Below are 21,181 nucleotides of genomic sequence, written 5' to 3'. Positions count from 1 at the left end.
GGTGAACATTTGAATGAAACATTTTGAAACATCCCTTTAATTTTCAAGAAAACAAAAAACCATGAAAATTCCTTCATCTAAAATCATTACACGGATTCTGTACGTGTCTCTATTTCCTTTGAGAATGGAACATTTCAATTAATCGCGGTTGACTGCTCTTCAAATGTGTTTTAAATTTTTACTTTTGAAGTTCAGAAAATCATCAGAAAAACTCCAAACAGGTTGATGATATAAAGGTAAAATATTCGAGCAAAGACCTAAGAAAGACTGAAACTGTTGTTCCATTAGTTTTCCCTTTTAGGTGCAAAGGTTTAAATCGTTCACAAAAGGTGCTTTGTTTTATTACAATTTAACAAAAAATGATGTAATGCTCGAATTTGTTCAACTATTTGTATGCAGTAGCTTAGGGTTGGTGGAGATAAACATATCCTTGCGCTATTCCCACGAATGAGACGATTTTCAAACTATACGACAGCTTGGAGCCTTTTGCATGTACCCAACCACCAATTAATATCCTTTAAAATAGAATATAATCAGCCATGTAAAAAATAGTTATATATTTGTAGGAAATCCATAAAGTATATAGTATATCGTATTAACTTTCTGTTTTCTTTTTCCAATTACAGGCCTTGGATAACCTAAAACCTCGTCCAACGCTTCGACAAACACGAACGAATTCGATACATAATAAGACGTTTTCTAGTGTTACATACTTCTTAATACTTTGTAGTCTGCCCATAAAAACTTCTACACTAAAAGCTGAACTGGCAATAAAGAACATTATGCAATCGATGTTTTACGTGACATGTCCTCCCTGTGTTTATCTTGTTCAAATCCTATTATTTATAAATCCGAAATTTGCTGTACATGGTAAGTATTTATGATTATTTGTTTAATCTACTTACAGCCTTTATGACGTTGAGTCACTATGTCGCTTGGTCTGCCGCACCCTCAATCCTTTTGCTCGTGAACAAATTATATTATTGTTCCTTTCCTGGACACTGGACTTATGTTCTGCGTCTAGCCTTCAACCAAATGCATAACGTTCAGGTGTTAATTGCATTCAAGCTCCACGAACCAATCCTTATTTTGGTGGATGATTTTATAGGAGAACAATACACTGTTGATAGTATTTGCTTTGCTAGACAAAACCATGATGTAAAAGTTGTAAAAAGTAGGGCCTGCATATTTTACTCGAGTTGTGTTGAGTGTGCTAAGTTAAGCTATTTAACAAGAACCATTAGAACTTCCAGCAATGGTAGGCCGAGACCTTTCAAGGTTGTAGTGCCTTAGAAGAGAAGGCTTTCTGGCTATGGTCTTAATCCATAGCGATACTGAAGCTTCTTTCTTTGCGAGTTATCCGATGGTTCTGGTGTTAATACTACCATGGAGGCGACAACCGCGCCTTTTTTCCAATGGCAGCACCGTGATACAAATCCCATCTGGACCGTTCCTCCGTAGTGAGGACTGACTATCTTACAACGTGATATAAATAAGACTTCTTCTTCTTTGTTGACACTACACCCTCGATAGATCGATTTTCTTGGATTAAATGATTCATAGTATCACAATTTGAGACCCGATTAGAGCTTTTGCACTTTCTTGGTGGAAATATTTAGGCTTCATTTTGTCCAAAAGTTTTGCGTTACTGCAAACGAAATACAATTATTCAAACAATTTTTCATGTGAGAATAAAAGTTTTTGTTTGTCCGAAACTACAGTTCAATAGTGTTAATTTAAGTCGTTTAGAATAAATTGATCGCGCTTGTCACATTAACCTCAGATCTCCAGCCACTCCCTGTCACATTAACCTCAGCTCACCCTACACTCTCCCCCACTTGTACTTCGAATTCCACAATTTTCTTGATGGATACTCCACAGGATATTGAAAATCAACATAAAACTTTAACCCGTGAAATGTGATGTCTAGCTTTAGCGCTAAAGCATGCACTGCTTCAACCATCAGCGAGTTGATATCAATCCGTTGCAGTGCTTTTGACTCATTGAAGCGAAAAGGAGGACTCAAACTGTCAGCTTTCGGTAGCACGTTCGAAAGTGTCGCTTCTTCGCTTCTCGCTCCCGATTGTAAATTGTATTCGGTTCGTTAGTACGTAAACTGATACTCGCAGCCTGGGAGTATGATTACCTTGGCCACACTCATCATCAGTTCCACGTGCTGGCGATGACTCCATCATTCATCAACTCATGCTGTTCCCCATCTTATGGTGCTTGTTGAAGTGATCGGTTTTCCTGGCATTCCCTGTGTGTTCCTGTAAACTTGTCCTCCTAACCGTGGACGGGATAATCAACGAAATGGAGAGGATGGCTCCAGTGTGATGGATAGCTAAAAAATGTTATTATTTTAATGGGTTTTGTAACGATTGAATTTTATTAAATTTGTTTAAAGTTAATTGATACTGATGTTTCACAGTGATCTCCGAATGGAAAAAAAAGTTTGATTGATTGGGTGTCATTGAGTGAAACGTTGTCTTCAATGTGGAAGGAGTTTGGGCGGGTAATGTGACACTGATTCGCTCTTATTGATTGATTTAAATTAATAATTCTTATAAATGGGAAGGAATATTGATATGAAATATTCTTCATAAACTGGAAGGATATCGTGTTGGAGACTTAACAGATCAGTATTCTGATGAAAATCATTCAAAATCACAACAATGGATTTTTAATTTATCGGTAATGGTGTCAGTTTATTGAGACGGATTGAGTATCCTGGAAGAGCTTTAAGCTAGAAAAATAGAAAGCACTTAGAAGATACTTTGAAGTAAGCTATACTACTCAAGATAATTTTTATGGAATATTCAACTGAGCATTTAAGTTGGAGAAGATCTCTCAAGCCTTCTGGTACGCGTTGCAGATGCAGGCTACGCTCTGTAACGCACGGAATGTTCCTGCTGTCTCGTCAACAAACGTGTATTATTCCATACAAAAGTATTCCGTAATGAAGCGCGCTAGTAATTAATTCACATCTACTATAGGAATGTGTGGCAAGCCACGATGCTGTAACTGAAGCTTTGAATAATCAAGACGAACATTCTGCAGAGTCGTGGTAGAAAAGCACGTTGAAGAGTCGGGTTATAATTTATTCATAACCATAAAATAAAATACGAAGCAAAACATGAAATTGAACAACGGATGAAAAACGGCAAGCTATCATTGTATTTGATTATTAGTATTTTTCATATATAAATACGCAACAGACAGGACTAGGCAGCGATTCATTAGCTACAGATATAAATTCATCCTCAACTATAGAGATTATTTTACATGCAAAAGGGTACAGACTAAACTCAGATCTCCGTTGTCTTTGGTCAATACGGTGGGCCTTTCCTCATTGCGGTGCTACTTCCTCCGATATTGCAGATATTTGTTCACATAGTTTCACAGCATCTCATCTCACACAGGTAACCAAATAGACAGCAGAACAGCCTTCGGGACAAACCGGCCCATTAGGCCGGTGTAATAAATTATCATTTGAATCATTTCGAAATTTATTCCGCAACGCTTAACGTTTCACGAGGAATTCATCGTCGACCTAAAAACTAAATCCTCACTGTTTGAAAACAATGAGGTAGGAGGTGTGTTAGGTGGTTCGAAAAAACAAGCAAAAGAACGCTATGTCCTCATTCCGCTTACCATTCTGGTTGGAAAATGTGCTAATATTCTATAGAATGGACCTTCTTTCTCATCAACCTCCTAACACCCTCTCCCGGATGGACACGAAGTATTGTTCAGTGTAAGGATGAGGGCTAAATACTTCCACCCAATTCCTTGTAAAAGCACAGCCGAGTAAAATCATTGTACCGAAATGAGGTAGAAAAAGCTACACCTGCCAACAAACCAAACGCCAGCAAGCGTTTCCTTCACTTCCAACAGCCTAAACCGAGACGGAACCATTTTTATGCAAATAATAAATTATATCCGGGCACAATTAATTTAATATTTAACGTGATAGCAAAATACCTTTGGCTGGGGGGTGGACTTGGATAGGGTTGACTGGAAAAGCAAGTTCGTCGGCTAGGATCTTTGAAAGTTAAGCACCGTAACAAATGGAACCGGGATCCAAGTTTATTGTAGTCGTACGATATCGTTTAAACCATGCCAAAGGAAAGGATCACACCAGGGTAGTATAGCAGAATATCTTCATGAAGAGATTAGAAGACACAAATACAATGCAGGATTTGAGAAATCGTCTTAAGTATTTAGCGCATGATTTTACTCAAACTACAGTTTGATCAATTAATTATTAATTATTATTAATCAATTAACTATTATTAATTATTATATTATTAACTATATTTTACAATTAACTATCAAGCAATATTCACTGAGTAGATGTTATGACTGCAGCAATCTTGGACTCCAGAATTCATCTCTACGATAACAGTCTAGCTTTGTCATCTGTCATTCTAGATAATAATTCAGCCATCCTGGCGGATACATAAGCGCCATTACTCCGTTTTAGTATGGGCTTATTTACCTCTAGGTTTTTGGTCTAATAAGATTTTGTGGATCTTCACGATGAAAAAAAACGTGGGACCATCTTCTATAAGTCAATCCAGATCCTCGCATACGCTGATGACATAGACATCTATGTAGCAGAAGCGTACCAAAGGATCGAGGAAGCGGTACAAAACCTCGGGTAGGAGATTAACAAGGCGAAAACCAAAATGATGGTGGCACCACTGATTTACGCAGGCGTGGTGTACAGATAGGGGACCACACCTTCGAAGTCGTCCAAAACTTCACCTATCTCGGGTCAAAAGTCGGCACCGACAACAACATTGATGTTGAGTTACGCGCAAGGGTGCTGGCTGCCAACCGGTCATAATACAGCCTGACGTAACTTCTCCACTCTAAATACCTGCCGTGACGGACGAAGCTCGGACTGTACAGAACATTTATAGTCCCAGTACTCACATGCGCCTCTGAGACATGGACTCTGTCCAAAACTAACGAAACTCTTTCCAAGACGGGCAGAGGGTTTTTTGGCCCCGTATTTGTGGAAGGAAAATGGAGGAGCCGCTACAATGACGAGCTCTACGAATTTTACGTCAGCCATATCATAAGAATGACACCGGACGACCCAGCCCGTAATGTCCTTTTAGGCCGTCGACAGAGGAGACGTGGTAGGCCCAAACTGAGATGGAGTGATGGCGTTGATGCCTCCACCAGAACGGCCGGGATAAGCGGTTTCGAGGATTGTTGCTGCAGGCCAAGATCGGATAAGCAGGTTGTAGCGCCGGATAAGTAAGTAAGTAAGTATGAGTTTACGGGATGCATTGTCCGGTGCCATTCTCATTACATTACCAGCTCATTTAAAAAACCTGCAAATTCTCTAAAAGAGTATTCTCTGCACAATATTGAGATCAACGTTCATCTCAGATAACTTTTCAATTCTTGATTATTTAGTTCAAAGGTTTCTCAATTGTCCTTTTTATACACACATATCTTCATTTTTTAACATGACAAATCTGTCCATATCTTAGAGGAGGTTTTGGGTACTACAATGTTCCATCTAGGCCCAGCATCAGATATTTTCCTGATTATAGTATGACCGGTTGGCAGTCAGTTCCGTTGTATATATCCTAAGATCTAACTTTTGCAAAATAAAACATATTTCTTAACAAATTATGAGGATCCCACAATTGGTCTTCACATTAATGTCAACTGAGAAGTCATGATAGCATAGGCTCTTAATTAATTGGTAAATTTTCTTAAAACATTAATAATACTTTTTATTATAAATTGTTGAGCCGCACTGAAAGACCTCGAGTTGGACTGAACAGCAATGATTATTTGCTGTTCATAACCCGTACCGATGGGAAACTTACTCCTTTTCTGCGCTATACTCACAGTACCGTGCGTAGGATGAGATATCTGTTTTCCGCTATCATCGCTATAAACCCACCACCGGAGGGCCGGTGGAGTGAGCCAATTTCCATCTGGTAGGAAACTTTAATCCATTGCCCAAAGTTCTCGCGGTACACTCTATCTTCCAACAATTATACCCCTTTTCACTTAACCACACCATTCTTGCAAGAAACTCGGCTGCAAGCTAATGATACTGCGTACACCAAACCAGAACTCTTCCGCAGGTAATAATAATGTAAATTTGTTGAAAATGAAGACGTCTTCAGCACAATAATAAACTTAAACCGTGTTGCTGCTGCACTCCGATTGGCGCCCAGCGGCAATACTTTTCCCATTTTCCTTTCCGTCGTTTATTAGCCCGGTCGGTCGGCAAAGTTTGAACTTCAGCCCTAAGGAAACGTTTGCGAGTAATCACATCGTTCGCTGTACAGAAAACATCTTGCAAAGAAGGTAGAATGTGTTGGCGAGAGCTGGGAAGCAAAAGTTTCCGCTCATAAAAAGCGACAAGCGCATCGAGCGTTGGAGACGAAGACAAAACAAAACATGCTGTGCACCAACCATGATTCGGTACTGTCAAGTAGATGCAGACGTGGATAGGATATGGCAAATTAGTGACAGGGGAGTGACAAACCAAAGCTAAGGGGCTCTACAGCAGAACAGCACCAATTATGGAGCAGATGGGACGTTTGAATCTAACGCACAGTGGCATTATTGCCGTTTGTTGTCGAAATGGCGTGGTTTTGTTGGTGAGAAATTCTACACGATCTTACAATGTTGCAAAAGACGACAATCTAGCAGTGTGGTTTGTGACGCGTGTTGTTTGAATGAGTCCCTTTGGAGGCGCTTAATGTTAGAAATTTTGGATATAAAGGAGAAATTTGATTTCAATTGAGTCGGCGAGAATCATTTTTACAATAAACATGGTATCTGTACATTATTCAGGTTTTGAAATAGTTTAATAAAACAAACAATTTAAGAAAGTGTTTTGGAATATTGTTAATACCTCGATCCTGGGTCTTCTTCTTCTTCTTTCTTGGTCCGCTCCTATGGAGCACGTCTGATGTCCAATTCGTTTTCATGAAACTCGGTCCATGGCTGCACTCCTCAACCTTCGGCTGCATCCGATCTCCCTCAGGTCTGACTCTGCTTGATTCAGCCAACGTGCTCGCTGTGCTCCTCTATGCCTCCTACCGAATGGGTCACTTACGAGGAAAATCCTGATAGGACATGAGTTCGGAATCCTCATCATGTGCCCTAACCAGCTTATCCTTCTAGATTTGGCAACCGTAAAGATGTCTGCATTCTCAGCTCAGCTAGATCGTGGTTCATTCTTCTGCTCCGCCGGTCTTCACACGTCAGGACCGGTGTTCAAATCCCATTCAGACCGTCTCTTTGCACGCATGGCTGGCTACTTTGCTACGTGTAAAATCAAACAGAAAGCCAGAAATGGCAGGCTTGATGTGACGCGAAAGAAGAAAAAGGAGTCTTCTGGATCTCAGGAGTCTGGGGTACATCAGGTTAAATATCGGTTCAGTCATTTACAAAAATGTTTTACCTAAAATTTTGCTGAGCATTACTTTTCCACAATTAACAAAGAATAATATATCTCGATACTACATCCAGCCTGGTATAAGAAATGAAAAAAATCTCCTGAGAATTTCCTGAGATCATTTCTTCTTTAAATATGTAAGCACGCATCTACCCAAACACACGTCACGCGGTTGACTGCCGTGCGCTGGCATTATGTCTCCCTTTGATAGACAGTTGGCATATCAACCGACAAAAGTCCCCAAAAACCACATGCTTTCATATTCATATTCCTAACCGAAAACCCAATGACATTACGACAAAAAAATGACTGCAGTGTACGATTGGGCGAGCGGGTGACGCAAAATATGGATGATTTGCCGTTGCTCGATCATAAAAATGCGAATATCAATCTCCTGAACGCGTGTTCAATCAAGCATCGAAAACCAATCAAATTTAACTTAGTTCCCGAGCGCTGGGTCGCAATAATATATCTGAATGTTTTTATCCCTTCCACAGGACTCCTATTCAGAATCGTCCGAATCCTTTAGCGAACTGTTTCGTCATCACACGGTTGACACGATTTCAATTTATGGCGAGCTCGGCTACTTCACAAGCCCAAAAAAGGGGTAAAGGTTGCTGATGGATTCATAATTCATCGTGGCCAGAACGACTGCTCAGGTGAACAGCCATCCAGGCCATCCGTTCGTCTTATTCACTTCGATTAACTTGATTCCGACCCGAAGAAGATCAACCGCTCCATTTTACGACGTCATCGTTTCAGCTGTCTCACGGGACACCGTGCTCATCGTGCTAAGTTGCCAAGACATGGTACACAGATCGAACCCACACAGTTATCACGCTGCGAAAAAAGAAAACTGTCCCCAGCCAATCATTGGAGTGTATTCCCTGCAGTGCACCGTATGTGGACGCTAAGGAGGGTTGGGAACCCTTTTTCTTCCTATCGAAGGAGATGAATATAAGGGACCTTCGGATGCTATCAATTTTTGCTCGTTTGTGACGGTTCCCAGTCTCGTTTTCCTCATCGAGCAAGAAAAGCTTTTTTGCCGCTTTTTCCTAGGTACGATTCCTGGTAGATCCTTATTTTTATGTTGGAAGTCAGCATACCTGATATCTTCTCAAGGTGCGGGGTTGCTGATCGGTCAATCGGTTTCGCTGGTACAAGGTTTGCGGTTGGTACCCAGTGGAAATATGAATATTAAATGGACGAAAGACCATTTTCTGCTGAGCTCAGCATTTACTGCCGTTGCACGATTTTTCACATTCGACCATTTGACACCGGCGCTGCAAGTGCTGTTCGGGAAAAAAATGAATAAATAAATGGTTGGTGTGAAGTAAACCTCGCAAAACATGCAGTACGATCGGCGGACACCTCAGAACAAGTTTTTTTAGACGTTTGGTCCTTATTGATGATGTTCAATGTAGGTAAATATTCAAATCCTTGTACAGTTCATTTAAATATTTTTTAGTAAAAATATGTAAAAAGTGGAGTTCTAAAGATATAATATATTCCAATAGAATTCTAATGATTTTATCTTATTTTTTGGGTTGGCCATGACTCTTCTGATATCAAGACACAACCCTCCTCAAGACTTTCGCCAAACATCCCCAGATTATCAATGGGGGTCAGACACTGGAAATGAATGGTAAAGACGATTTTTGCATAAGCAAACCGTCACGACGTCGCGCTGTGACAACTTGGTCAGGATTGTCAGCCGTCCTAGCTTCACAATCACCGTTGGTCACCGAAGAGCTCATGCGCCTCTTCCAGCTTTCAACGGTTGATCTACTTCCTGTCGCGGTAGCATGTTCTTTCAATTCTCCCGACTAACATCATGTTGAGCACCTGGACCGTTCTCTGCTGTACTTCTTTCGATGCGAATGCGTCGCTACTGCTGGCAGGTAAGGATCACCATGATGGACTCTGCTATAGCGCATCATAAGTTTCATCTAGAGCACATCAGGGGGATGATGTTCACCACAGTAACTTCTTCCTCGGCCTAAATATTCATACGGCATCTCACGGCGATGAAGCGAGGACACTTCAACATTACATACTCAGGTGTCTCTCTTAACTCGGGACATTCCGGGCAGTATGCCTCCTGAATAAGATTTATCTGCTGGAGATGACCTTGGAAGAAGCCGTATACTGTCAGCAGCTATGTGGTACAGAATTCAACTTCACCAAAACGACGAGATATCCATGTCGTCATTTCTGGGATTAGCTGACGGGTCCAAGCGCCATGACAGGAGTCCTGCCATTCCCGCTGCTACTGTTGAAGTAAGAGCACTCTAGCAGTTTGATAGTTCTTGATCCTCCACTGTCCAGATTATCACTGACCACATTATCATCATTACTATAAGATGATCCACAAAAATTTTCTCACTAATATGAGCTAAAGTTGAAGAAAAATCCAGCTCATTTCTAGAGCATTAGCTCGACAGTATCAAGAGCCTTTTGAGTTTTCACGAGGGACCCCTGTTCACCTGATAGGATATATGAGATGTACTATGCTTTATCGAAACTTCAAAAGCTTGCTTTATTCTTTTATTTACAGTGGTTAATGAGAGTGACCAGATATTCTGAGCGAGCACGCGTTTCTGTGGGATGGTGTGATAGTTTTACTTACAGCCAGGATCAACCTTCCCGTCGTATGGGGTCTGTCGATTATCCACGTAAGATAGTTCACACTGCGACACTTGCGTGTAAATTTTAATCATTACAATCTGGAACTGTTTGCTAATATACTCAAAAGACATATATTTTGTGGGAAAGAGAAACAACCAAAAAAGCAATTGGTAGATTGAACAATGCAAATTGAAGGTTGTGCCATGGGAAAACGATCGACCAATATTCATATGTGGGACCGTTCGTCCACGCTTGATGCCCTCAATCATGCTGCTTCCCGATACCCGAATATATTGAACGAACTTTTGAAGCCCTCCTCCTCCGATCGAGTGACTGAGCAAAACTGACTAACAAAAACACTTACACCTGATCCGATTGGGTTTCAGGCTGCAATCTACCACCGATATGGGACCGATACGGCACAAAATTGATTCCAGCGACTACCAGCGTGCGTCGCCGGAACACTTGCGAGTCGGAATTGATGTTCAATTGTCCACTCTAGCGCTACTCCTGGGCATGGCATGATATGAAAAACAGACGTACAAAGGGAAGCGACACCGTCGAAAAACAATCGCCGAACGTATCGGAATAAATTGCTTTATAGATATTGCAATGGCCGTCGTTTCTTTTCCACCAGCACATCGTATCCAGCAGGGACCAATTCACACCCAGCTGCTCCAGGCCAGGACAATTTTTTACTGTTCTACTTCACGAAGCAAACTATGTTTTCTGCGCTGTAAAATAAAATAAAAAAACCGAACACGATCAAAATCGTTTAGGAAATTGAATGCTTGGGAACAATGTGGACCGGGTTTCAACTTGCGTATCAAAGCGATACCATGTGCACCGCGTGTGCCATTCCGTATTTGGTCGTTGTTGTGGTTTAGATAATCACTACCGCTTGCCGCAAAAAATAAAATGGCACCGAATGGGTTTTCATCTGCCTTTTAATATTTGAACAAAAAAAAGGAAAAAGGGGTTTGTTCGATATCACTGGCATGAAAAAGGTGCTGAAAAGTTAATCAATTCCGGCAATGGATTGTTGTTGACGTTCACGCTGTTTTAAAATTTGATTGAATATTTGGTTGACTTGAGTGTGGTGGAGCAGTAGTGAGTGTTGACTATGGAAATAAGCCTACACTTTTTGGTCTTATTTGAAAAGTTAATGTACAGTTAAAACTTTTCATTCCATGATTTGTACAGCTATGTTGAGAGTTATTATCACTCGATACTCTTTCTATTGATACTCTAAATATAATTGGAAAGACAAGAAGAAAGACTCTTTCAGTGTGTTAACGAGTTGGCTTTCTTGCGGGTCTTGTTCTGAAGAATGGGTTTGAATGATTATTTTACAACAAGGATCTTTCACACAGCAGAACCGATATCAAAACGGTATTTGCATAGTTTTTTACCGACTAGTCTGGCTATCCACATGGCTTTATTCACACATGCTTTTGCTACTAGACGATAGATGTCGCTGTAAACAATACATGCACAGTGAGAAATGGCTGTGAGTGAGCTGGCTAAATGAAATTAATAATTTATTGTTGAATGGTTTTCAGCATTTGATGGTAAATGATTCAGGATGATAAATAAATACAATTCATCGACTTCGAGAAGAAAATTACTCAACAATAAGAAATATAAAATTAAGGTGCCCTTTCACGGTTTGGAGAAGGAAATGTTTCCAAACCATCGTGAATTGTACTTATATTTGTAATTTAGCTTTAAGCAATACGGCCAGGCCGTTCTTTATGAATAAAAAAAAAAGAAATATAAAATATAACTTCATAAAAGTTATGAGTGAAATTTAATATTAAAAGTTTAAATTTGTGCTCGTGAGTGGGTCCGGTAGTTTAGCCAAAATTTCTTCCAGGTTTTTCTATAATTTTTTACTAATCTTTAAAAACAATGTAGGACCGTTGCATCTTTAGTTGTGCTTAACATACATTAAGAGGGTGGTCGAGGGCATTGATGATAATGTCACCAATCTTCAAAGGGCAGGACCGGGGCTCAATCCCCATCCAGACCACCATACCGTACGCATGGCTTGCCACGGGTATAATCAAGTCACTGCAAGTCAGATATGACAGGCCGAAACCTTTCGAGGTTGTAGTGAAGAAAAAGAAACATACATTTAGGCGTTCATTTCATATCGCTAAACAAATATGGTCAGGTTGGGGGGTTTATCAACTATTTTATATTGTGAGAACAACGATGTTTTGCCCTGATACACCTACGCGTACGCCCAGTGTGGCTTATGGATTGTCATTTCGTTGTCGTCGTTTTGTTAGTTGGGAAAACGTCAACTGGGTCGTACTGTCAAACGTCATAACATTAATGACAACAAAAAGCACGTGTATTGTTTTGCCGCATGGTTTCTTGGCCGGGCGCAGTGCTTTCCACTCGTTAAAGATAATTGTAGTGTTTTTACCGATTCTTGTGGTTTAGTTGCCAATGTAAAGATGGCCACCAGTTTAGCAGCACAGCTAAAACGTTTGGCCGCGCCCCAAACGTCTACGCAGCAGGATTTTCGCAAAACCGCATCGATTCTGTTTGACGCCAAGGAAGCGGCATCCAAAGATCGGGAAGTAATCTTCGACATCGGCGTTAGCGGACTGGAGGAGCTGATTCAAATGCATGGCGCCTTTGCCCAGTTTGAGGACACGCTGTTCGACAAGAAATCGATCGATTTGCAGCGATCCGTCGAGAATCAGGTGGTGAACGAAAAGCTTGATAACAACATCAAAAAGTTTTTCTACCACCTTTCGCCGTATTTCATGCTGCAGCCGGCACACAAGTGCCTGGAGTGGTTGATACGACGCTTCGAGATCCATAAGTACAACAGGGTGGAGTTTGTGCACCTCATACTGCCGTACCATGAAACGCGCATTTTTGTTCGCTGTGTGCAAACGATGCAGGTGGAGGAGTTCAACGATAAGCTAGGGTTCCTGGCCGCAGTTGGCAAATCGGGCGTACCACCGTCCAAGCGTACCATCATCGACCACTGCATTCGGCATCCAGGGTTTCTGAAGACCTATGGAAAATTTATCTGCAGCGCAGTGTTGGAGCTGGGCAGCAAAGCAAACGCACTGCAGGCTACCTATGCGTTCTACAGCACCACGACTCTGGGTATGCTGCACAACGTGGAAACGGTGACCGAAAACCACGTGGTTGCCGTGCTGAAGACGGTCGGTAAGGGACTAGCGTCGAGGGCGATTGATTTTGCAGCCGGTGCGTTCATGATCGTCGGCCAGATGGTAATGAAGACGAATCTGGCGGAAAGCACGATCGAATACCTGGTACGGCGTGTCTGTGGCGTTCAGCATCCGGCACTCACTACCGAAGCGACCATGCTGCTGGTACTGATCGTGCAAACGCAACACGAACGGATGGTTTCGATTTCCAAGGAGCTGATGGAAGAGATCATCCGCTGCAAATGGCTTACACCGACGCTGTGCAACGTAAAGTCGGACGGTGTCGATGTGATGGTGCTGTATCGGAAACTGTTGGAAAATTGTTTGAATGAAATATGCTGCACTGCAGGTTCGCTGGTGGAGTATAGCAGTTTCTGCGAACAATTGATGCTTGAAGTTCAATTGACCGACGAGGAAGCGGAAGATATAATTCAGTAAGCATGCGAGCGGTTTGTTTAACCCCAAGTTCAAAGACGACTTAAGTCTACTTTTCCCTCCTTCAGGTGTGTGCTGGATTCCTATTTTCACAAAGGTGGCCAATCGAGTAGTGCATCTAAGCCTGCTGCGAAAACCTTACTCCACGAAGACACGATCGATCTAGACACGGACGAAGAAGATTACGAGGACAAGGATCAAAGCGTGATCAAGTGGTACTCCGATTTTTTGAAAAGCTTCGAACGGCAGTATCCTGTCGCTTTTGATAAGGTCGTAAAGCGCGTCATGAAGGGTCAATATTCGCACAAAAAGCGTAATGCGTTGCGAAATGTGTTGGGTGAGCGATGAAACTTCTCTGAAACTTACTGACTTCTAACAAGTTGCGTTCCTTTTTTTAAGGTTTCCTCCTGCAAGCGTCGTACAACGAGAACGAAACGAGTGTGTTTGAAAATCTCTTCCACTACGACGTCGAACGGCGTAAGCATGCGGTTGAATATTTGGTTAAAAATTTGCGCCTTATGAAGCTGAAAAGCCGTGGCAAGATGGATCTGTTGCGCGACAGCGTTCGGGAACGGCTAGACGACGACAGCTACGAGGTGATTGAGGAACTGCTCAAAATCGATCCTACCGAGCTAGTGAATGTGGTCGGTGCTGACGAGTTGATCAGCAAACTGAGCAATCTTGTGCTGAAATGTGCCGCCAATCAGACACGCTGGAAGGCGGTAACGCCACGCCTAATCGAACTGCTTACGGACGAGCGTATTTACCGTGTGGTCGATGTGAACCGGGTCATCGTTACGCTCTATCCGTTGTTATTCCCACTTGGAGATGATCCTGTGGGCAAACGAAATGCGGACGGCTTGATATCGTCCCCCTTCGGCAAACAGTATCTGGTGTCACAGTTTTATGGCAACGAGGCGAATTGCAATTTGATACTGGACATTCTACAGAACGCCGGCCAATGCACGAACCCGATACAGGTGTGCTTCAACATTCTGCTGATATCGTCCGCACTGCCCACACCGTGCACCGTGCAGCAGGCGGACCGCGTATTGGACTATGCGGTAAAGCAGATAACAAACCATCGCTTCCATTACGCACACACATCGGACATTCAGTGTTTGCGGGAGAACAAACTGCCCCAGGATCTGGTTACGATTCCGATACGGTTCATCATCGACCGGGTGCAGTTTGATCCGATCGTTGAAATGAACTTCGAGCGGCAAAGCACCTCGCTGAAGCTTCGGCTGCGGATATTCAACGAACTGCTCGAAAAGTACTGCACGATCGATGTGAAGCATGAGCAAGTGCGCGCAATTTTCCGTGATTTGCTGAAAAACTATCTGACCCGCCTGTACCCACAACCGGAAGATAGGATTGAATTTCTTTCGCACTTCTACACCGTTCATCTGATCGAATCGACTGCTCAAGACGAAACGATCAACTTCCTGATCAGTCCAACGTTGCAGATCCGCTGCCAGCGCCTGCTCAACTCTATTCTGGAACAGCTGAAGGGCACGGGCTGCAAGGTAACGAACAATGCGTTCATAAACATTCTACTTTCGCTCACGTCCGAATCGATGGTGGTGCGCGAGTGTGGCCTCAAAACGGTCGAGTTAATCGTTGAGCTGAAGAAAGCGAACGGTCTGTCGAAAGCAGCGAACAGCTTCCTGGAGAAACTGTTCGCCCGGCGCGAAGAGCTTACCATGGACAGCGAGCAGCTGTCGTTGGTAGTGTTTACGATATTTTTCATGGAAGATGCAAAACCGTTGAAACCAACGATCGAATGCTTCATCGCACGTACGGCGGACCCTAGCACACCCACCTACATCGTGTGCGGTATAATGGACTTCCTGAAACTGCTTGACGATCCGCTGGTGTTGGTCAACGCAGCGTCCAAGGGCGTAAGCATTGTGGAGCGCGTAAGCAACGACAAGGATCGTGCGCTGTTCGATGCATACGAATCGAAGCTGCTGCAATTGCTGATCGGCCGCTTCAATGTGGACATTGCCCAACATCTGGCGACGAACGAAATCTGTCAGCGGCTGGTAACGTTAACGTTGGCCTGCGACAAGCCGTTGGTGTTACCGCTGGAGCGGAAGCTTCTCACGCCGGCCATTATGATGATTGAAGCACTCGGGGGCGAACTGTTTGAGACGCTTCCCGAGCCATACACGAAACAGGTTCTGCAGTGCATCGTCGAGGCAGCAACACTCTCGCAACACCCGGAAACAAACTCAGCCACGGCGAAGCTATTCAAGCACAACATTATCAACGCGGAACTGGTGGTGGATATGCTGAGCGCGATGTACGATGGCCGAGCACAGGACGCGGCCAGCACTCCCAAAGATAAGGGTAAAACGGGCCGTAAATCCATCATTTCCGTAGCTCCGTCGGAGCGAGTGCTCGCCTCGACGGTGTGGAAATGTGGCGTAACACTGCTGGAGCACTTGCAGAACAAGAAGAAGCTAGAAAATGCCCATCTGCTCGTGCCGAAGTTGTTCGAGTGTCTGAAGTATTGTCTCGATTTCGAGGAGCAATCGGCGCTAGAGTACGTAAAGCAGATCGTACTGTCGCTGCTGCTGTACTGCATCCAGAAGGTGGAGCAATTGGATAGCGGTAGGGCCGGGAACGAATCGCCATTTGCGAAGGCGAGCAGCATGTTTAAGGTGGAGCAGATTGTCCACTGCATCCGGGGCACTCAGAACCCACAGACGCACCATCACGCGCTACTGCTGCTGGCGCACGTGGCCCGCTACGTACCGGATCAGGTGCTGCACAACATGATGGAAATCTTCACCTTCGTTGGTTCGTCGATCGTCCGGCAGGACGACGCGTACAGCTTCCAGATCATAGCGAAGATCATCGAAACGATCATACCGACGATCGCACTAGGTGGAGCGGCGGCCGGTTCCGCCACCAACCACAACGCGCTGCAGCAGGTTATTCCGATTTTAAAAATCTTTTCTGACATCATACTGGATGTGCCGGAGCATCGGCGCATCCTGCTGTACGTGAAGCTGCTGCAGACGCTCGGCGCCGAACAATATCTGTGGGTATTTTTGGGCGTGCTGATCGAGTCGGACGTCATGAAGGGTGGACAGAGGGCGGAAAAGCGCAACGCGGCTAAATCGCGTGCCGAAGCCGAACTGTCGTTGAGCGAGCTGTCGAAGCGCATGGAGGTGGCGCTACTGATAGCGAGCGAGTTCGAACCGACCGTCATCGTCCAGACGTGCACAAATCTGATCGATTATCTGCGCGACCTGCCGATGGAGATCGAAAAGCGTAAGGCCGATGCGGAGCAAATCATGGAGGTGGATGTGGTGGATTCGACCATTTTCAACGTGAAAACGCACAACGGTCGTCAGCTGAAACATTTCAAATACTCACTGGTACAGTTCGTCGCCGGGCTGTTGTCGTCGGTGTTTGTCATTAACAAGATTGCTCAGCTAACGGAGCAGGAAACGCTCGGTATGAAGAAGTACTATCAAAATCTAATAGTCGGAATATTGACGTACGTCAATGCGGTCTCCAAAATGCTCGACAAGCTAAAGGAGGACAGCTCGGACGAAAAGATCCCCCTGTACTGGAGGGCTATGCTGAACAATTGTTACGACATACTGGAAAGTACCATCTCGCTGCTTTCGGCCGACACGTTGATTATCGTCGTGAATGGACTGCTGAGCCACCGGTTTTTGATGGTGCGCCGCAAGGTGATTGAACTGTTGAACAACAAGCTACAGTACAAGCAGGACTACTTCAACGAAAAGCATTACCCGGGGCTGCTTAATCTGTTCAAGCCGCTGATGGCGCTGGTTAGGAATATGCACGAGGAGGAGAACGTCGTCGGGACTTCGTTCGAGCGAATGGTAATCGTACAGCTGAGCTACATTGCGGTGCGCCATCTGTCGAAGATACTGACGCAGTACGACACCAAGAAGGTGCAGTCGGTGTTGGCCATGTTGATGGAGGAGCTGCAGGCTTACAAGAAACACCCGAACACGCAGATACTGTCGTCGCTGATCCTCTGCATTGGTGAGCTGTGCAGCAACCTTGGACCGTATTCGATCAATTTCCTGCCCCAGTTTATGCCGATGGTGAACAAGTTTCTCAACGCTCAGCTACAGTCGCGCGAACCGATCGACATTCTTACCTCCAGCATTGTGCTGCTAACGGTGAAGATTGTCGATACGCTGGCCCGATTCATTTCGCCGTACCTGTGCGATATGCTGGTCGGTATGACGAAGCTGTACGCCATGATCGAGCAGAAGAACGATCCACGGTTGGGCAATATGAAGTCACGGTTGGTGATGATTTGGGATAGTCTTTCGAGTACGATCGCACCGCGGGTACTGCTGCCAGCGATTGAACAATCGTACCACACGCTCGTCGAAGCGGGCGAGCTTGGCGCCGTCGGACCACTGATGGCACTTCTCTCGACCATGTTTAACGGCATGAAGTCGAGCAATTTTGCCGCCATTCGCAGCGAAGTAACGGACCTGTTCCTGACGGCCCTCCAGTTCCGGTGTTACAACTCATCCACGGACAAGTTTACGCTCGCAGCAATCGATGCGGCCGAAGCGCACGTTATCAAGTCGTTTGTCGTGTTGATACTGAAGCTGTCGGAGAGTACGTTCCGGCCCCTGTTTTACCAAGTGTTCGAATGGTCCATCCGCGAAACGTCCAGCAATGACCGTGCAATAACGTTCTTCAATTTGTGCTGCCACGTGGCGGAAGCGCTTAAGTCGCTGTTCGTGCTGTTTGCCAGCGATCTGATAGCGATTGCCGTCAAGCTGCTGAACGCTACCAATGCGGCCAAGGTCGACGGAACCGCCGAGGTGCAGGAGTTGCATTTCGCGGTGAAATCGAAAAACGTGACATTGCTCCGCTACGTACTGAAGACGCTGTACTGCATCGTGCTGTACGACAATCAGAACTTCATCAATGCGGTACGGTTCGATATGCTGCTCGGGCCGGTTACGGACCACCTGGAAAACGAGCTTATTATCAGCGAGCCAGAAGTTCGCACCCTGGTGATAGACGTCCTCGCCCAGATGGCAGTGGCGGTGATGGATGATTCGCTGTGGCGTCAGCTAAATTATCAGGTGCTGATGAAAACACGTAACAACGATGCACAAGTGAGGTAAGGATGCGGCTGATGAACGCTCGTCCACGTGACGGATGGTACGGTGAAGGGTGGTGAGGAATTAATAATTACCTCTGCTCTGTTGTCTTTTTCTTTCGCAGACTGTTCGCACTGGAGGCAGGCACAGAAATAGCGCGTAAGCTGGGCGAAAGTTACGCGCCACTGCTGCCGGAAACTATACCCTTCCTGGCGGAACTGATGGAAGACGATAATGAGGACGTTGAGAAAGCGGTGCACCATTCATGCCGTGAAATTGGCCGTGCCACTGGTGAAGATTTGCAGAAATACTTCTAAAAGTATATACGATACGTGTACTGTCGTTGCGTTAGTGACATTTTAGCGAATCGCAGTGAATGCGAACCGCGACCTATTTAAAGCGACTTGAAAGCGATTCGCTTTGTAATGTTGGAATGTCGGTAAGAATAAAGAATGGGTCGAATGAATAAATGAATCGGAGCGTTGATCTAGTCCATTGGATAAGGATGACGAATTAAAGGCCATTCCGTGCGTTCCGGGCGAAGTAGTAGCCGGCAATCAAGGTTAATAAATCCGAATCTCTTCCTTTGGTTGTGCGTCTATTAAGCTTTTTATTTTACATTCGATGTGCAACAGATGACTTAAATGGCGGGTCCACACACCCTCTTTTTGTGTGATGTGCGTGTAAAATTCGCTCAAATTTTAGTGGTGCCTCTATTGTCGTTCTACGTTGCTACCACCAAGGGCTTGCACCAGGGAGATGGGCTTGCCTGTCTCCATTTCAACCTGGCGCTAGAGAGAGCCATCCACGACTCGGAGGTGAAAACTTCGGGCACCATCTTCTATAAGTCAATCCAGATCCTGGCATACGCTGATGACATAGACATCATTGGTTTGAGGCTCTCCTATGTAGCAGAAGCTTATCAAAGGATCGAGCGTGCGGCACAGAACCTCGGGTTGGAGATTAACGAGGCGAAAACCAAAATGATGGTGGCACCACCAGCGGCCCTGCTAACAAACACTGATTTACGCAGGGGTGATGTACAGATAGGTGACCGCGCCTTCGAAGTCGCCCAAAACATCAGCTATCTGGCGTCAAAGTCGGCACCCATAACAAAATTGATGTTGAGTTACGTGCAAGGGTGCTGGCTGCCAACCGGTCATACTACAGCCTGAGGAAACTTCTCCACTCTAAATACCTGTCGCGACGGACGAAGCTGGGACTGTACAGAACTTTTATAGTCCCAGTACTCACATGCGCCTCAGAGACATGGACTCTGTCCAAGACTGACGAAGCCCACTTAACTGCGTTCGAGAGGAAGATGCTCAGAAGGATTTTTGACCCCGTATGTGTGGAAGGACAATGTAGGAGCCGCTACAATGACGAGCTCTACGAACTGTACGATGATCTCACCATTGTGCAGCGCATTAGACTCGCCAGGCTCAGGTGGGCTGGTCACGTCATGAGAATGACACCCAGCACATAAAGTCCTTTTAGGCCGTCCACACGGACAGAGGAGGCGTGGTAGGCCCAAATTGAGATGGAGTGATGGCGTTGATGCGTCCGCCAGAACGGCCGGGATAACGGATTGGCAGACGACGGCGCTAAACCGTGAACGATATCGAGGATTGTTGTAGCAGTCCAAGACCGCAAAGCGGTTGTAGCGCCTGATAAGTAAGTCTATTGTCGTTCAACACAGTTACTTTTTTACTACTAAATCTTAGCGACTTAACTCACCCGTAGTGGGATAGTAAGTCGTGCGTACGAAAGAACAGTCCGTAGGAGCTTTGCAACCGGGCCCTTCGCATTTGATCTATCCTTGGGGAAGCTTTTGTTACGCAGGAGAGCCTCAAATCAATGAAGGCTTAGTCATTTCTACCTCCGAGTCATGGACGGGCACCTGAAGCGGCAGGTTGACCATAAGACAAGCAAGTCTTCAAAACAGGCTGTTGCACCTCGTCAATTCGTCTTGGAATCCTCTCTGATAATTTCCAACAATCTATTCGACGAAAGCGACATGTGAAATCTAGATGTTACCAAGATTCCAACCATTAGACATTGATGAGCCATCGCCATCTCACAGTAATAATTGGAAAATGAGCAAGTACAAATTAAAGCAGAGAAACTTTGACTAACAAGACATTTACAATACCACTACGATACGCTGAAATACGGCACACCGTCGCTTTTACCGAGGGTTTAGCATGGCGCCCACAAGTCAATTCCGATTGGATACAACCAACGGACCGCGTGTAAATTCACTCGGTACCAATGTTTTCGAACAATTACTGCCGTTGCCTTCTGACTAGACTGGATGGATGGTGTGCATCTTTTGCACCTTCAAACTTCCTCTGCGA

The 21,181-nt window shown here is 44.7% G+C and overlaps 1 protein-coding gene and 1 long non-coding RNA gene across 3 annotated transcripts in view; both read left to right on the top strand.

The window, feature by feature from the left end:
- LOC118514433 overlaps nucleotides 1-810 on the top strand; it is a 43,445-nt gene extending 42,635 nt beyond the window's left edge. For both annotated transcript variants that reach the window (XR_004906623.1, XR_004906622.1), the window contains one exon: nucleotides 627-810. This is a non-coding gene — a long non-coding RNA (uncharacterized LOC118514433). The remainder of the gene's footprint in view (nucleotides 1-626) is intronic.
- An 11,603-nt stretch (nucleotides 811-12,413) lies between these two features.
- LOC118511569 (HEAT repeat-containing protein 1) lies at nucleotides 12,414-19,298 on the top strand. The gene is made up of 4 exons (XM_036054813.1): nucleotides 12,414-13,700; nucleotides 13,770-14,038; nucleotides 14,101-18,844; nucleotides 18,949-19,298. Exons 1-4 carry the CDS (start codon nucleotides 12,535-12,537, stop codon nucleotides 19,139-19,141), a joined length of 6,372 nt encoding a protein of 2,123 aa, XP_035910706.1. The 5' UTR covers nucleotides 12,414-12,534; the 3' UTR covers nucleotides 19,142-19,298.
- The last annotated feature ends 1,883 nt before the right edge of the window (nucleotides 19,299-21,181 follow it).

The sequence above is a fragment of the Anopheles stephensi genome, chromosome 3 (assembly GCF_013141755.1).
Source record: "Anopheles stephensi strain Indian chromosome 3, UCI_ANSTEP_V1.0, whole genome shotgun sequence".
Classification (NCBI taxonomy): domain Eukaryota; kingdom Metazoa; phylum Arthropoda; class Insecta; order Diptera; family Culicidae; genus Anopheles; species Anopheles stephensi.
Note: the sequence above shows the minus strand (reverse complement) of the source record. Positions and strands in the feature narration are given on the sequence as shown.